The sequence below is a fragment of the Ostrinia nubilalis genome, chromosome 9 (genome assembly GCF_963855985.1).
Source record: "Ostrinia nubilalis chromosome 9, ilOstNubi1.1, whole genome shotgun sequence".
Classification (NCBI taxonomy): domain Eukaryota; kingdom Metazoa; phylum Arthropoda; class Insecta; order Lepidoptera; family Crambidae; genus Ostrinia; species Ostrinia nubilalis.
In genome coordinates this window covers 15,098,858-15,116,982 of record NC_087096.1, presented here as the reverse complement: position 1 = coordinate 15,116,982, position 18,125 = coordinate 15,098,858, and the positions used below count along the sequence as shown (strand labels likewise).

The 18,125-nt window shown below is 35.4% G+C and overlaps 2 protein-coding genes across 2 annotated transcripts; one reads left to right on the top strand and one right to left on the bottom strand.

The window, feature by feature from the left end:
- Positions 1-714: 714 nt before the first annotated feature.
- Positions 715-1,359, bottom strand: LOC135075050 (small ribosomal subunit protein eS24). Its single transcript, XM_063969419.1, has 2 exons — positions 1,226-1,359; positions 715-1,113 (listed from the first exon to the last, which is right to left on the bottom strand). Exons 1-2 carry the CDS (start codon positions 1,273-1,275, stop codon positions 765-767), a joined length of 399 nt encoding a protein of 132 aa, XP_063825489.1. The 5' UTR covers positions 1,276-1,359; the 3' UTR covers positions 715-764.
- A 2,196-nt stretch (positions 1,360-3,555) lies between these two features.
- On the top strand, positions 3,556-13,825 carry LOC135074712 (monocarboxylate transporter 14-like). Its single transcript, XM_063969079.1, has 6 exons — positions 3,556-3,671; positions 7,339-8,894; positions 8,985-9,470; positions 9,845-10,066; positions 12,720-13,005; positions 13,441-13,825. Exons 2-6 carry the CDS (start codon positions 7,632-7,634, stop codon positions 13,599-13,601), a joined length of 2,418 nt encoding a protein of 805 aa, XP_063825149.1. The 5' UTR covers positions 3,556-3,671; positions 7,339-7,631; the 3' UTR covers positions 13,602-13,825.
- The last annotated feature ends 4,300 nt before the right edge of the window (positions 13,826-18,125 follow it).

The window sequence follows — 18,125 nt, the reverse complement described above, 5'->3', positions numbered from 1 at the left end:
TTTTTGAAAGCCAAATTCAAGCAAAATACGCGTCGAATCGTAGTACTTACTTATGAAATGTAACACTGGTCACTTTCTTTAGTTTTTCTGATGTATTTAGACACCCTTTCACAGCACAAACCGTCTTAATTAATTAAAAGTCGTCGGACGTGTTTACCAATTTTTCACTTTGACAGTTCATGTGACGTTTACGAGTAAGCCATTCTGGCTTACTAAAATCTGCCTCACCTTTCGTGCACTGACTATCTATCTAGGTTTTATTAATCTAAGATTCTACCTATTTATCAGTATTAATGTAAGTGTAAATAATAAAGTAAATGTGCATACAAACTTGTTATTTTATTTGACTCCATGGTGCCAAGATTTCAATATTTAGAAAAGAATACAAAAAAAATTGTTTGGTATCACCAAAACATTTAAAAAAATTCAAACCTTTTAGTAAGTATCTGAAGCCAGCATTCAAGTATGACACATAATTAGCAAAATATTGCTCCAGAGGGTAGCACCAGTGTGGTCTCTCAGTTCACACGCACATGTTCTTTAAGTCAGATATAGGTACTTTTATCAAATTTATAAATAAATTGAAGTTCTTCCAATCTAATTGAACAATAATTAAAAGTTAAATGCACTAATGAAAACACTGAATTGAACTGCACAAGAGGACTTTTCTATTACTACACAGTGAAGGAAAAAGGATAATTTAAAAACAACAAATTAATGTTTTTTTGGGTTTTTATTTACTTACAGTACTAAACGGTCACATCTCACTTCTTAGAGGCCGCACCAACTTTGGATTTCTTGGTACCACGCACCTTCTTCATCCTGTTCTTGCGTTCCTTACGCTGTTTGCGTGTAGGCCTCTTCTTCTCGTATAGGCCGTGACGCTGTAGCCTGTGTTTGGGCTCGAACTTCTTAGCCAGGTCCAAGGTGTCGTAGATGAGCGCGAAGCCAGTCGATTTGCCACCACCGAAGTTGGTTTTGAATCCGAAAACGAAGACTACGTCAGGTGTCACCTTGTACATCTTCGCTAGCTTCTCCCTGATCTCGGTCTTGCTGACCGTAGGCTTGCCTGGATGCAGAACATCGCAGACCATCTGCTTGCGAGCCAACAACCTGAAATTCACGAAACGTTGTCAGACCAACATAACCTGTCATGGCGAGGCAACAAGTTTTACTCGCATTTTCAAAGTATTTACACATGGATTTCAATGATTTGGGTATTTACCTGTTGGTCATGAATTTGCGAGTGCGAATCGTCGCTGTTCCCTCAGTCATTTTGGATTATTTCCTAAATTTCGGCGTTTTAGACGCACGTGTCTCCAACAAACTTGGGGAGAAAAAGAACGTGCCGATGTTGCCAGTACCGATTATGTACTTTCTACCAACTAAAAAAACGTCAATGTCATTGTTCGATTATTTTATTTTGTGACAAAACTGAATTATTTTGACCTTATTTTAACAAAATAATAAAAAAGCGGCAGTCTTTAATACCTTCAAAATACTTTCCTTAAAATTAAAAATGTACAATTAATTACACATGTTAATTATTTGTGATGGCAATATTGCTCCGTACAATTCGTTCAGAAATCTACAATTTGCTTTATTCAATAAATGCAAGTAGAACGATTAAAATTAATAGTTTTATCTAAAAGTAATATGACTAAACTAAACAAATATAATACATACATTGTTAGTAAGTTTTTATTCGTAACAAGGCCAACATCGTCAGTGTTGTTTACATTTTTAAAGATTTGTTGTTTTCGACTTGCGTGCAGAAAGGTCAAGGTCTTAAATCATTAAATTCATTTTCATGGAATTTTTAATAACCTTCACATTGTAACAGTGGTCAATTTACTAAAATATCATGAGTATGGCTGAATTATGTACAGTAGTACCTATACTGTAGAAATTAAATTCGAATGCCAAATAAAACTTAACGAAAATTATAATGTTATAGATTTACTTAATGCCTTCCCTTTCTAAATATTAATTATTTACCCACTTTCTTTTTCCTTCAGTTTCGAAGAAAGTAAGAAAGTAGTAGAGAAAAATTCAGTTTGTTGCGTACCTTATTGATTTAAATAGCCAATTCTCAGATATACGCATTGCTAACAAAACAGTGTCAGGGGAATACTACACGATGGCCTCGCCTCATGGGGCCGCTTGGCAAAATGCCCATCAGCGATTGACTTTTCCATTATCTGCGTTGATAGATTGCTTTGTGTTATAAAAGTTATAGCTCCATTTCTTTAACGCTGCTAAGGTTAATGAGTTCTTTTGTGTTTTTCCGTAATAATGCCGATATTAGGTCAGAGCATGTTAGTTAGATCCTGCTTATTTAGTTATCCTATGCCTATAATCTTAGATAAAAAAAAACCCAAGAAAATAGTGTCCGAGCAACGTTGTGGCACACTATTTACGATTCCCAATCTATGTTTTGGGTACTACTACAGATTACATAATAACTATAGATCCATATAATTATCTCTTACTTCACTACTTTATGTCTAGACTAAGGTCTAGACAGACAACATTCAGTTATCCTTTTTAGTTATAGCGCTGGAGTTGTTTATCGACAAGGACAATTAGGTTATTGTTTATGCCTACCTACCAAATAAAGGGTTAATTTGTTATTAACTATTGGCACACTATAACATACCTAAGACCATGTAAGTATCGTGTAATGTAGTCATGTACTTAGTCATCAGTCAACAGCCAATGAACTGTTCCAATTTAGATCTTTTTTCACAGCTTGTAGGTACATAAGTAAGTATTATCCAGGAAAATATGTAGGTAAAACCTATAATAGGTCTGCAGCTGTTGCAATCTTGCAATTTGTCTGATTATTTAATTATTTAATTTACCGAAAAAAAGTTATGGTTATGAACTAAACAGTAGGTATGTCTAGTAGAAAAATCTCATGATTATCTTATGATTAAATATCTCACGTGGGATCCGGTTCGTGAAAGAAGGAAAATATATCGTACCTACCCTACCTATCTTTGGGGATTAATTTAAAAAGTCTTATGCCTGTTTTCACCATCATCCCCTAATTTTTAAGTGACCCCTATGGTAACAAATAACATGAATTTTGTTTACAAAATTGTAAAAATTAGGGATTTATGGTGAAAACGGGCATAATTATCTTACCATTATTCAAAAAATAGATCCGACAGCTACACCTTTACATAACTTATCTATAATCTTCCCTTTGAATTAATTAAGTCGTAGTTACTTAAAGCAATATTACCCAGGAAGTTTAACCTACCACAACGATACCTTACGTGATATAAACTTAACCTTAGCTTAGTGAATTAATTACAAAGGAAGCAGGAACTAACATCGATGCCCATATCGTGACCTAGCTCAGAGTAAGCTACAAAATTATGTACTATTAATAAACAGTACTTACCTAGGTGTTTGTGAAGTTCTGTGCGGTGACGTCTCTGAAAAACCAGGGTATCTTGAACCTCGTTTTTCGTAGCAATCGCCCCCTTTTCGCCCACTTTTCACAGCGAGGAGAAAGGCGGGGAAGGTCTGGTAGAGTGGGCAGGTAGGTGGGTGGTAGCCACCCTTATCGATTTCTCGTGGCGCCTAGACGTATTTTGTAGAGGGACCCGACAGTGAGTGCTCGTCATTCGCGATTTTTGCCGCCTCTTCTTCGTCTGGAGGTTAGTTTTGATTTTATTTGGAACCTTATTATCTTATTGCTAGTAGTAACCATTATTAATCTATTATTTACGTTCCTACTTTGGTACTTTTACATTGAATTGATTACAAATACCGTTGAGATATTTTATGACTTTATTATTAAACCTAGCTAAAGTAGTTAGTCAAGAACAATCTGTCACTACATAATAGATACCTTATTATTTTATTACTATATACGGTAAGAAAAAATAAACACCAGGGTAGCGGAAAATACTTACCTATGTATAGGAAGGTAGATTAGCAATGACCGTGACTTACAAAAACTCGGGTTAGGTTATTACTTCATTACACGCACTTACTAGGGTTATCAAAGTATTAGGTAACTACGCTAAGTACGTTATTCAGGTAAAAAGAGGTTGTTTATGAATCATAATTATAATATTTATAAGGAAAAGTGGGAATATATTTTTAAGCTGTTGACAACAACGTCATTATGTAGGGAAGTACCATAAAGTTACCTCGCGTCTGCTCCAGATTTTCCTTATAATAAACTTATTAAATACACTACAATTTTCACTTATAATCGTGGTCCTAGTGCTGAAAAGACAGAGCGAAAGCTTATGAGGGTAGACATTGTTCATCGCCGTTGCCGTAGGACTTTCTTTTGTAAAATAAAGAAAATGTAAACAAGGGAGTGGTTTTCTTCAAATATGATTCATGACTTATGACTAGGTAGATAGGATTAGGAGCTTTATGTGAAAAAAAGCTTCACGTAGTTTTTATGTACTTACATTTTATATGACTATTATTAATCTGAATTTTTTAACTCTACGTTTTACACTTTTATATGTGGGAAAGGCCCGATTCTAATGTGTAAAATAAATGTAGCTCCTACGTAAATTCAGATATGTAGGTGCGTAGGCACCTTTAACTTTAAATAGTTGTGGGAGGTCTGCATATGTTTTTCTTATTATAACACTTTGTTGATACATTATCACGTCTATATTTTTTCCATATTATGTACATAATGTTACTTATTGTTTACTGACCTTGCGACAGGTTACCGACAGTAACTAAGTACAGTTAACAACTGACCATTCAATAATAAGCTTTATCGCTGTTGTAATAAAATCTGGATTAAGTACGAACACAATCAATGTTATCTTGTAAACTTATTAAGTAGGTAGGTGAAGGATATTTTTTTATTTTTCTGCGTCCAACCTGAGAATCAAATTTTGGACCAGTTTTTTGGGCGTGTCTGCGAGAGCTAACTATTAGGCTTTAGTTACCCTTTAAAAGTACATAACGACAACTAAACAATTCATACACTCAAGTAGAAAAATATAGTAAGATTTAATCACGATAAGCACCTACATTGCGCTTAGGGTTGCTATAGCATTGTCAGACAAGGACTCTACATATACAGGGTGGAAACGATAAGTGATCTCACTCGATTATTTCTAAAATATACATGATATCAAAAAACTAGTTACCTACTGATCCTGAAAGTGCTTCATGAGCTCTATCTAATGATATTAATAATAAGTTACAGAATAAACTGGATCTATCCGAAAATTCAATGTTTCCAGCTTCCATACATTTGGTAAAGTCACATTATTTTAAAAACTACACATGATATCGTAAAACTGATTATTGATTATAAAAGTGCTTCACAAGCTCTATCGAATGGTATCAATATTAGGTTACAGAATAAACGGGATCTATCCAAAAATTCAATGTTTCCTTCTTCCATACATTTAGTACTACCAGTCATGGCACTCATCTCTTGACAATATTATAGCAAGTAAAGCCTAAAACTAATGTTTATTATGAATAATTTTAAAGAAGAATACAATTTACGAGTTTATTTTAAGAGTTTATTATTCAATAAAACAAAATACACTTCTAATATTGTGTGTCTGGCATACATTTAGTATGGAAGCTGGAAACATTGAATTTTCAGATAGATCCAGTTTATTCTGTAACCTATTATTGATACCGTTGGATAGATCTTGTGAAGCACTTTCAGGATCAGTAACCAGTTTATCGATATCTTGTATAGTTTAGAAATAATCGAGTGAGATCACTTATCGTTTCCACCCTGTATTTATGTTGCTGAAAATTAAATAAATAACTCAATGTATGTAATAGTCCGCGACTATAGGCCCTAACTTTGTTACAAACATTGACTAAGTAAACTGTTTCAGTGATCTCTACTTCACGTTTCATAGATATCTACCTACCCAAATTACCTACTACGATCTTAGGCTGGGTTGCACCATCTTACCTTAGCTTTAACAACCGTCTAAAATCTGTCAAACTCCATACAAAAAGCACCCGTTATCGTTATAGTTACGATTAAAGTTAGGTGCTACAACTCAGCCTTAGAAAGCTCGATTTATGCCTAAGTTATCAGTCGTACCTACCTTGGAATCAAACCCATCCCTTATTACAAAAACATAACCCTCCTTCTTGCGCAGTCAGGTAAAAAGCTTGCGTTGATTACTACTTTAAATTGTCATTCATTTATTATGGAAATGTTACTCGAGATAGATCTCTCACAATATCGGTTGTGCTGTGGTGATTTACTATGTTTTTTATTTCTTTAGTTGCCAACCCTACTTTTATGTGCAAGAAGAGCATTCGTTTCAATGCATTGGATGGCTTGTATGGTTGCGTAATGCCTATAACTCACCTTCTTAGAAGTGGGGCCTTATTAGAATTCAGTACGATATTGTCGTTGTTGTATATACTCGTACCTAATACTTCTAAGAAAATAAAACCTTTGAACTGTATTTAGCTGGGAAAAAATAAAATAAGTAAGTAAAATAATCTTAGTTACTAACCTGTAGGATCGCGCTGGAAGTAAGGATATCATTAGGGGATAGGGGAAGCCTTTTTTGATGAAATAGGTAGGAATTGTATGAGTTCAGATTTGTGACTTATGTACGACTAGCTTTTGCCCACGGCTGCTAGTTAATGCAATTTAGTTTGTCACAGATCGTTATTCTGGGTTATAAACAATAATACTGTAAAGTTTCATCAAAATCCGTTCAGCAGTTTTTGCGTGAAAGTGTAACAAACATGTTAACATCCAGACATCCATACAAACTTTTGCATTTATATTATTAGTAGGATTGTAAAGGATAAATTGGGGAGGCCTTTGTCGTCATTCGGCTGAAACGGACGTGAAAGATAATAATATTTTTAAACAAAAATAGTATTATTTTACCTTACTTGTAAAACCCATTTACCTTACCTACCTACAGGTGTTGATTGATATAAATGCGTAAAATATGTAATTAATTAAGTAATTAGAATGTTCTATCCACAGCTTATTGATCATGGCATGTTCAAATTGCATGATAATACATTGTATTGGTGCATGCCAAAAAGTGCTTTGGGAGTTAGGGTACCTATCTAGTTACCTACGTGATGTAGAGCCATTCGTGGTACCATCCCCAAAGAGGTGGAACTGCAAGACGCCTGGCTATAAAACCAAGTAAAATATTAGTTACTTACATAATTCTTATGCCAAAATCGTAATCAGCAGGATTCTGAATGACTGCTCTCGGACCACTGACGGAATTACGAACACCTGATGATTAAGGAACGTTTAAAGTGTTGTCCTGTTGAAAGTTTAAAGTGCATTTGATTATTTTCTGAATGAAAATCTTTTTGTTGCAGGTTACGAAGATCCACCACGACTCATTAAGCCGCCACCAGCTGCAGTGACAATTGTTTTCCAAAACAGTGTCGCAGTCGCGACACTGATCCCAAACGCACGTGTATGGGAGACCTTTCACCCACCCGCATACTGACCAAAGCCTTGATGGTGAAGCAAAACAAGCCCAACACCCTCAAACTGAACAGCGTGGCCCGACAGGCCAGCCGATACTCCGCCAGAGACCCAAGGTTAAGAACCTAATTCCCCAACCGGCCCCAATCTACCAGTATTATTCTGTATTAGATTAGACATAATGGAGATAGACTGGGAACAGCCAAACATTGTTATTAGATGCAGCAGAACTCCTAGGAGTAAGGAACCAAAAGATAAAACAACCAGAGAATCTCTTCTCTCCGAATCTACTTCAGGAATTGTAAAAGGTGAAGAAGAAGATAAAACTAGTGTCGGATCTAACTCCTTTTCCAGTCCTGAACTCGAGTTTAGTGGCACAGAGCAGCTTACAGTTCTTGAAACAAAAACTCATGCTAAGTCCCAGAATGACCTCAATCAAGGAAATGAAGAAGAGATCAAACTTTTGCTGGAACAGAGTACTAATCCTATTGTTGTTAAGGCAAAACCGCTGGAAAATAACGAAGAAGATGAAAAATCCGATGTGGCTGGTAACCAAGATAAAAAAGTAAAAATTCCTGATGGTGGTTGGGGATGGGTCGTTGTGCTTTCTTCGTTTGTTATATCTATGATAGCTGATGGTATTAGTTTCTCTTTCGGGCTGTTGTATATTGAATTTCTGGAAGAATTTGAAGCCAGTAAGTCTACTACAGCTTGGATTGGTAGTTTATTCATTGCTGTGCCTCTCCTATCTGGTCCTGTAATGAGTGCCTTGGTAGATAGGTATGGATGTCGTAAAATGACCATCTTGGGTGGAATTATTTCTACCCTAGGATTTGTTTTGGCATCAATCTCAACTACTTTGGAAATGATGATGATCACATTCGGAGTTATCGCTGGTCTAGGCTTGGGATTAGTATACGTAACAGCCGTTGTTTCTATTGCTTACTGGTTTGAGAAAAAGAGGAATTTAGCTGTTGGTTTGGGAGCGTGTGGAACAGGTGTGGGAACTTTCGTCTATGCCCCTATGACTCAATATTTCATTGAAGAATTTGGTTGGAGAGGTACAATACTCTTACTCTCTGGTACCCTTTTGAATCTTTGCGTCTGTGGATGTGTGATGAGAGATCCTGAGTGGTGGATTTTGGAGCAAAAGAAACAGAACAGCAGTAAAGATGAGGGTAAACTAATAAAGGTAGACGACAAGTCAAGGAATTCTAGTTCCAATTCAATTGCAAATCCTTGTGCCATCGACTGTGATTTACCATCAAGGGGCAAGGTTATGGAAGGTCTGATTAAAAAAGGCGTCCCGCCTTATCAAGTGATTGGCCAAGAAGCAGCAAGCATTAGGCGCCAAAATAAATTGCTAATAAAGGGAAAGCAGTATGAAATGCCACTATCACGGTCATTAGTCACCTTGCCATCAGACGTGACTTACAGTGATAAGGTAGGTACATAATTCAGGGCAAACTAGTTATTGATTTTTAATAATTACAATAGGTAGGTACTCATTAATTAATTAAATTTCCTTTCTCAGATGTCCATGGCTATATTCGAAAATCTAAAAAAGATAAGTCGAGGTGAAGAATCTGTAGAAGACGTGAACATCCCTGTAAGTTTAACAATGGCAGATTTTGACCATCCTAAAAAGATTACCATTGTAGATCCTCTTGTAGATGAGCAACGCTTACAACGCACTCATTCTGATAAATACGATGACATCAAAGAAAAATTAGGGCATTACCAACTCAAGGATGAGAGACCAAATATCGCCTTTAGAAAATGCAAGTCAGAATCAAAGGAGGATAAAGAGTTAGTAAAACAAGACAGCAAGGAAAATAAACGAGACTGGCTTAAAAAACAGCTGTCTGTAAACCATCACTACTTGAAAGACTTGAAAATGCCCTTAAATTCCATAAGTCATAGGAATGCAATGCTGAATATTAAGAGGTATCGCCTAAAAGCGTCATCGTGCCCTGATATTTTCAAGAACTCAATGATAACCATTGATGACAAAGAAGAGGTAAGTGTGTTCTGTAACACAAATACATTCACTTTAACGTAAGGTGCATCTTTAGTTGAAGTGACCGCCATAATTTTAGACCCGCTGGCTTTGTCACTACATAGTACACACATAGCTAGTAAGTAGGTTAGATTCCATAAAATTCAAAGTATTATTCTACGAATATTAGGCAGTGGAATTTAATCACCATCCCTTTTCCACTCTACTGTATTTTAACCGACTTCAAAAAAGGAGGAGTTTCTATGTTCGACTGTATGTATCTTTTTTTTTTATGTAATTAGTACACCATATAACTTTTTCTTCCCATTACACTTAATTAAGCATAAGACCAATAAATTGTACATTTACCCCAAAAATACTTGAAATTCTTCCAGAACTGGTACGACGACTGCCTGAGCTGTCTAGCCGATATGTTCAACGTGTCCCTCTTCAAGAAGATGACCTTCAACTGCCTCTGCCTCGGCACCATCATCCTCTTCATTTGGTTCATAGTCCCGTACTTCTACTTGGCCGAGCATATGGTCCAGAAGGGGTATACCGAAGATGACGGCGCATTTATGCTGAGCTTGATTGGGATCACCAATACTATTGGCATGGTAATTGATTTCTTAAAGTTAATCAGCTGTTAGTCTTGAGTAAATTGGAGGAAATGCGCAATAACGCAACTTCAACAAGCTTCAGGAAAGTGAACTATGATTTGCGAAAAGTTAACCGTGTAAAAGACAGAGTGTAAGGTACACTCAGGGGTTTAAAAATTAGTCAATCAATTTATAAAAGCAATTAAGTAGGTAGCCTGTTTTGAGACAAATAAATACTTTCGATCTATCTATCTATCTTGGGCTTTCTATCACTCGAAAAATATCACAATTGGGCGGAATAGCGATAGTTAGATTAGGCGCACACCGTTGATTTTTCGTCGGCCAATAGTTTAGTCGGGCAGTTGATCAGTATGGGCATGTATGGGAGAGCGCACACTACGCCGATTCGATTTGGCCGATTCTTCATACAAATTAAAATCGGGCACAACTATCGGCCAACTAAAAATCAACGGTGTGCGCCTACTCTTAATTGTAACCGATGGCTTATCATTTGGAAACGAAAACAATTCACCTCTACTGTGGAAGTAGGCAGTACGACTTTAATTGTCGTAGCTTTTACCTACCTACTTCATTTCGGTCGCAGGAAATTACGGGTAATAGGTAGGGATATACTTGTAGATTTGTTATAGCCTCGTAAGACCGAAGAGTAAATTTTGTCGACTACTAAGTATCGCCGAATGTGCTTTCAGAAGAACGAATAATTTGAAGTCGTAAACGCCGAGCACTTCGAGTAAAAAATTTTCTATGTTAGAGATTTTCTTTTGCACCCATATTTTCAGGGACCCTATATAATAGTGCATAGAGCTTATTTTAGGTAAAAAATAATAAAAAAATGTTTTCTCTTAAAAGAACATTCGGTATTACAGACTTTAAAAACAAAAAGTTAATAAATTGTATTTTATACTTTAAAGTAAAACATAAATGTAGCCTCCTTAATAAATTAATACTACATAAAGATGCAATAATGATATAAATAAATGTAACTGAAAAGGCACAAGTATTTTAATTTTATTTAATGTTTCATGATTAGTACTTTTGAAAGTACTATCGGTTTTATAACATACAATATTGATAGATTAGAATGTATAAGAAGTAAAATGAATATATTCATGTTAATTATAATATTTATTAAACTAAAAATCAGAACGTTTTCATGGTAAATTTTCTCAATCATATCATACTATTAAAAGTCCAATACTCAATCCATCTTAATAGAAAAAATATACAAAAATAAAACTTTCACCATCAAGACCGAATGTTCCTTGCAAAGAACTATTATTTTCAAACGAAAAAAAATCTTACACAACTTCTTCGAATTGGTAAAAATATTTTTTTGCTTGTTTAGCAGTATTTTAACTTAAATTATACTGGTTAGTTTTTCAATTAAACTACGTTTACGTGAAGAAAAAAAATTAATTGTACATCACGTCCTCTCGGAAGAACCACCTTGTCAAAGAAAAATGATAATTTGACAGTGACATTTTGTTTTTTTTACATTAATAAGTTCGGATACCTGATTTTGAATACTTTAAGCCATAGACTATCACTCTTTTTTTTCGATAGGCGCGAATTTTTGAACTTAAAATTATCGCTAAAGTTTTAGTTCCTCTGAAGGCACATCCGGCGAAACTTACAATTCACCTCCGAAAATGTCTCGGCGTTACTGACTACAAAGTTTCAGTTCCTTCTGAGGCACATCCGGGCTTACGAGGATAGGCTACTGTGTCATCGGAAACATTGACCTAAATAATTTGAACTTCAACAACACGTGATTGATCACGTTATGTTTTGGAGTAAGCACTCCTACGCACCTGGTACCAGCACCAGGGCCGGTCATAAGACCGACGACAGACAACCAAGGCGACGCCGATGTCCAGAAATAGAAAATATCCAGTTTCCAAATGTCTGGCGGAGTGGCGACGGCCACTGTGCCAATTTCCGAGAGAATTCTAATTTTGCAAACGTAAATTTTCACGCTTTACAGAAATATGTGATACTTGAAGCAAACGAAAAAAACATAAACAATTAGTATGTATTCAGAAATAGATAGTTCTTGTGATGAGGTTTCCTTAGCATAATTAAACAACTCATTATTATACTATGTTTACGTAACTTAGTAATTTCCATCTTACCTATTTTGGTACTTTTTAAAGCACAGAGACGAAATGTAAAGGACTTGTAGGTACGGTCCTCGTACGGTACGGAATCAATTCCATGATTGGCTTTGATAAAGAAACAATAGAGATTTTATCATATTGTGTATAGTACCTATCTGTGATTCTGTGAATACTAAGTTTAGATACTATTCTTATGAAATTGCAACTTTACAATTCTAATCTTCCAGAACAAAATCTGTCCATTCCATGATTAAAATTTCTTAAATTGTTGTAATTATGTAATTGTTAATACACAGTTAATTTATCATTCCATAAAGCATGCAGGTACCTATAAACAAGGCGCGTTGGTCGCGGAAGGCACCTTGGTCGTTTCTAGTACCCAAGGCGCTGACTGCTATGCAGCAGATGGAGCCCAGGTTTTTTGTGGGTTCGAGCCCCACATAACCTGCCGTCCCTCGGCGGTAGGTATGGGTACTGGATAGGCCATTTTCCTGGGTAAAAAAAGGTGACTCGCTTACCTTTTCTATTTCCAGGTCGGCCTCGGCTGGATCGGCGACTTTCCCAAAGTCTCCATTGGCAACCTGTATGCCGTCTGCTTGGTCCTCTGCGGGGCTTCAGTAGCAGCCTTGCCCTTCGCTGCCGAGAAGTATTGGATTCTCGCCTCTGTGTCGTCAGCATTTGGGTTGCTTTTCGCGGCATCTTTCACCTTCACCCCGAGTCTTCTGGTCACACTGGTGTCGTTGGATGACTTCACGTCTGCGTACGGACTGGTGCTGCTTGCTCAGGGCATCGGGCATTTGATTGGGCCGCCTCTTTCTGGTGAGTAATAAACATTGTAAAAAAAATTACCTAAGTTCAATAATTATTATGTAACAAGTTATCCTTCTTTTTATGAGAGATATTTCTAACTATTTTTTCTAGCAACTAGTTATCTAACTAGTCTAGATCTCTGATTTTATTAAAGTTTTAAATAAGTACACCCCCATTCCTGAAAAACCACTGAGGTAGGTAATCCATTGATATTGGGTTTGATTTTCTAGTGTAATATACTCGTAAAATGTTTAAATACACTTCAATTTGTGGAAAACCACCAACAAGAGCAAACCATTGATATTTGAGTTCGGTAGGGACTGTACTGATTCACTATTTCAGTTTATATTGTACTCGTAGATACCTTCAATTTTCATTAATTTTCATCGTAAGAAAAGAACCTACAGGACATGTTTTATCAATTTCCCAACTCCTTTCTTTCAGGGTTGATCTACGACCTGACCTCATCATGGGAGCTAGCGTTCTACCTTGCAGGAGGCTTTATCATCGTCTCTGGAGTCCTCATCTCCTTCATCCAACCCCTGAAGACGTACCAGCAGCGGCGGGAGGACTTAGTAGAGTGGGAGAGCTGTAGCTCGGCTTAAACTTTTGACAGCTTAGTAGTCCAGTCATTTGGTACTTTTGTGTGGAAAGTTTTCCGAGAGTATTGAATAAAAACTGCCCCTAATATCAGATTTTGCAGTAGTCCACTAATTTTTCCAATATGGCAGCGCCGGCGGCAACAATAGGAGGTCGCAAAGTTGAAATTCGGAAAGAGCACATCAAAATCTATATAAGTAGGTCATTACCAATTTTCAAAACTTTCCAGGTAATAGGTACCATTATTTTGAATCAAATGACTGGACTATAGCAGCTACTTCAAAACTTAGGCTGAGTTGCACCACCTAACTTTAACGGTAACTATGACGATAACCGGTGCTTTTTGTATGGAATTTGACAGATTTTTGACGTTTGTCAAAGTTAAAGTAAGATGGTGCAACCCACCCTTAATGTTTTAAAGTTGAAAATTGATGTCTAAAGCTATTGAAATAAAAACGTTGGTTCCGACTTCAAGTCTGTAAGTCCATTGTCAATTGCGCGTGGGTCTGAAAAAGCCAAGGAAACACTGAAGGACAAAAGTAGAGCACATAATCTGAAACATTAGTTCTAGCGTAACTCAGTCTGTGCTGTGCCTAAAGTATGGGCTGTAAGGGCTACTATAAAGTTGATGATTATATAAAAAATAAAAATGTTTGGAATGTTTAACTACCTAGCTCGCATCAATACTTATGACTATAATATTTTGTATATTTTAAAGACTGTAAACCCTTGAAAAGGAGGCTGACAATAGTGACTGAGTTTCTTGCGCTGCTTCTTCTCAGCACTGGCCCATTTATTGTCCCGAAGCAGTGGTAGGGTTAATATTGGGACGTGTAAAAGTGCTTTCTAAAAGCCTATTTGCAAAAATAAATGAATTTTATGAATTTTATTTTATGGGGGCGGCACGGGAGGGTGACTGTGACGGTCAAATGTCGTTTGTATGTCCTGTCACATTATACTATGACACTATGTCAATGACATCCCTCCCATATTTCAGGCACAAGCTAGAACTACTGCCACAGCTACTGCTCAAAAACTTTGCGGAGTCTCCCAGAGTCAATGTAGAGTTGTACAATGTTGCAAGATGCTGTTCGAGATAATGGCAACGTTGCAGCTTCACGTAGTGTTGGTTACTCGGCATGTTGTTGAAACTTTTGTCCTCTAATGTATCCTGAAACCAACGCAACGCGTGGTTATGGTATGGTCCTCGTAGTATGGAGTTATGGTTATGGTTACTGTATCTCCTATTAATAATATATGTTCCGAAATCTATTTTTACTAGTCATGTTTATCTAGTTATAATAAAGTTATATGTATTAAAATACGCTAGAATGCAAAACCACCAAATGAAAACTATGTTCTACAGATTCAGTCCTGTTTTAGAAGTTAAAATTTTCAGCTACATCGCGATATTTTAAGATGGACCTAATTTGTAAGTTCCTAAACTCAGTCCGCCTTTTAAAAAACTGTAGCCAAAATGCTTTTTTGGAAAATGAAATGAAAAATCAACACTTTTTGAATTCTTTATAAAAAATAGTTCATACTGTTTTGAATTTTCTTGAGAATATTTACGCGAACTTGAACTGACTTTTGAAGGGCTGCCATTTTGACAAAATAAATAATTAGTTTAAAAATTGTAAAAAACGTACATACAGAAATATCTATACAATAATTATTATACCTACCTTTTCAGAACTCTTATAAACTGTCGTCATAGTAATGAAATTAAATATTATAACGGCTTAAATACATTAAAATAGATTCATTCCATACATAATATAATCCAATATTTTAAGCACAATAATTGAATGTAGTTTTTATAATCTGCACAATTATAATGTTAATTAAATTATTAATAATAAGAATAAGTATACTTAACTACTTCCTTAAGGAAGTTTAAAAATACTTAGTAATTACTTACTTGATCCTAATTAAGAAATGTAACCAGCGATATTTCACAATAATACTGTTACTATTTAATTACAATGTATCTAACTCTATTTTAATAAAGTTACGAAATGTATTCGAACATTTTCAGTATTTTCATTTTACTTATTTAATGTAGAATATTGTGTAGGTCTTCGATTAATGGAAGAGATTGTGATTGTATATAATGTAAGTAACTTTTTAATTAACTTACATTAACAAGTTAAAGTAGTTGTAAGTAACTTACATAGGTATAAGAATTTTCCAGGATTTTTCTTCAAAAATACCTACTACGTTAATAATACACATAGAATATTGTGATGCGATTTTCTTAACATAAGTATGTAAACATCATCATCATCATTTCAGCCATAGGACGTCCACTGCTGAACATAGGCCTCCCCCAATGCTTTCCATGTTGATCGATTGGTAGAGGCCTGCGTCCAGCGCTTCCCTGCGCGCGAGGAGATCCGTAAACGAACCAAAGTCGCTGACATAGCCCGACGGATTAGCAAGCTGAAGTGGCAATGGGCAGGGCACATAGTACGCAGAACTCACGGCCGATGGGGCAGAAAGGTTCTGGAATGGAGACCGCGTACCGGAAAACGCGCGTTTATGTAGTATGTAAACATTAACGTTTAATTCTGAAAATATACGAAGCGAAAGAGACGAAAAGACGCTGTATTTACGTGATTTTATTAGTGATTTTCACTTTTTCTCGTTAAAATTCAGTGAAAATGCAGCTTATATCGTTACTGCAATTATTTCATAACATCTTTTGACAGCGTGAGGGGTAATTAGATTAGATTTCATAATTTTATTGTACATAATCATCTTTTTATAACTGTTTATTATAATAATGTTTTCATGATTTTTTGTTAATCTATCTGATATTTTTAATTAGTACTTATTTATAGAGAAGTAGGTAAACTTATATTTTTGATGTTAGTCCCAAGAAAGAAGAAACGTTAATGTATTTGAGCATCAGTTAGTAGTTGTTGATCCAAATTATGAAAATAACATGTCTGTTCGTTCGTTTCAGCCGAATGACCTCTACTGCTGGACAAAGGCCTCTCCCAAGGATTTCCACAAAGACTGATATGAAAATAACATGATTACGTTACGTAACAACTTGTGAAATACAGCAGGCAACTTTTATTTTTCATAAAATTACAGGTACAATTTATTATTTTATGACACTAAAATCCAGATTAGTATTTGCTCTAGACTGGTTTTTCTAAGCGCGTAGTGTTTTTATATATAGGGGCTATTTACTCAAAATGAATTCAATGATATTTACTTACATGACTTTTAAATATCTTCGGAAAGTTGCCAACTCGTATTTCTGAAACAATTAATTTCAACAGTTATATTCTTCGAAATGAATTTGCCAAATCATATAATTATGTCGGTTCATCATTTCAGTTGACCGTCACCTGTGTGGTCTGCATTAACGATAACTTTTGTTGTAACCGGTAACCAGTAACCCTACAGTTGAGGCGTAAGAAAGATCCTACCACATTAATTTTATATTTAGCGAGTAGGTATGTCCTTTTGTATATCGAATTATATTTCGGTGAAAGCAGTTACTTAACTGAAAGGTACTATTTTTTTGTGCATTTTTTACTTTTAAGCTGAGACCTGAGGTGTGTAATGCTGAAAACCTTTGCTAGGTTTTACATTCTGAAAGGCTGTCTGATATTTTTTGCAAACATTTGGAAAAACTGAAGTTGGAAAATCTTTTTCACGTTTTTCCGTATATTATAGAGTCACAATGATATCTTTATAGGCAAAAGAGAGTTAGTTTTCATTTATATTTTCAACTGAAAACAATTATCGGGAAATGCCCTTACATGCACGTGTAATTTTTAGTGTGACGAAATTATCAAACAATCATTAAACTAATGCACTCGGCTGTTTATTGGCATATAATGCGGAAATTATCTTACGCGTAAACTTAGGTCTATAAAACTATTTATCTTGTTTACCGTATTATTATTATGCAATGCTTAGTCATTAGGGAAAACTACACATAAAACGGATTGAACTTCTGCGGTGTCTATCTTTGAACTACGAGTATGTAGAGCTGTTAAAACAGTTTTGTATTCACTGTTTTTACTAAGAAATTACAGAAAGTAGGTACCAAACACTAGTTAAAAATTTATAGTTAATTATTGTATTAATTATGTAGGTATCGTCACTTTATTCTGCTTTGATTGATTATCAAGAAATGTGTAAGATAGGAAAACTTTTATTGTTTCATCTCCATTGATAGAGATCTGAAGTAGAACTTGAAACCAGCATTTTAATCTGTTAATACATATTTATACCGTCCCGTCTTTTTTAGTTTCATGACTAATCTACTATGTTTGTGTTTAGACACGTTCTTAGAAATATAAACGGTGACTAGATCACATTCACGTCTGATTTTCAGGAAGTTTTCTTAATTGAAATTGAAATACTTTCTAGGTTCTGAATTTCAGGAAGAATTTTATTACTGAAATCGAGAGTTTACGAGCTGAAATTAAAAGAATCCAATAAGCATTATATTTGTATACCTAAGTTTGGCCAAATTAGGCCTTTTTCATTCTAGATTCAGTCTT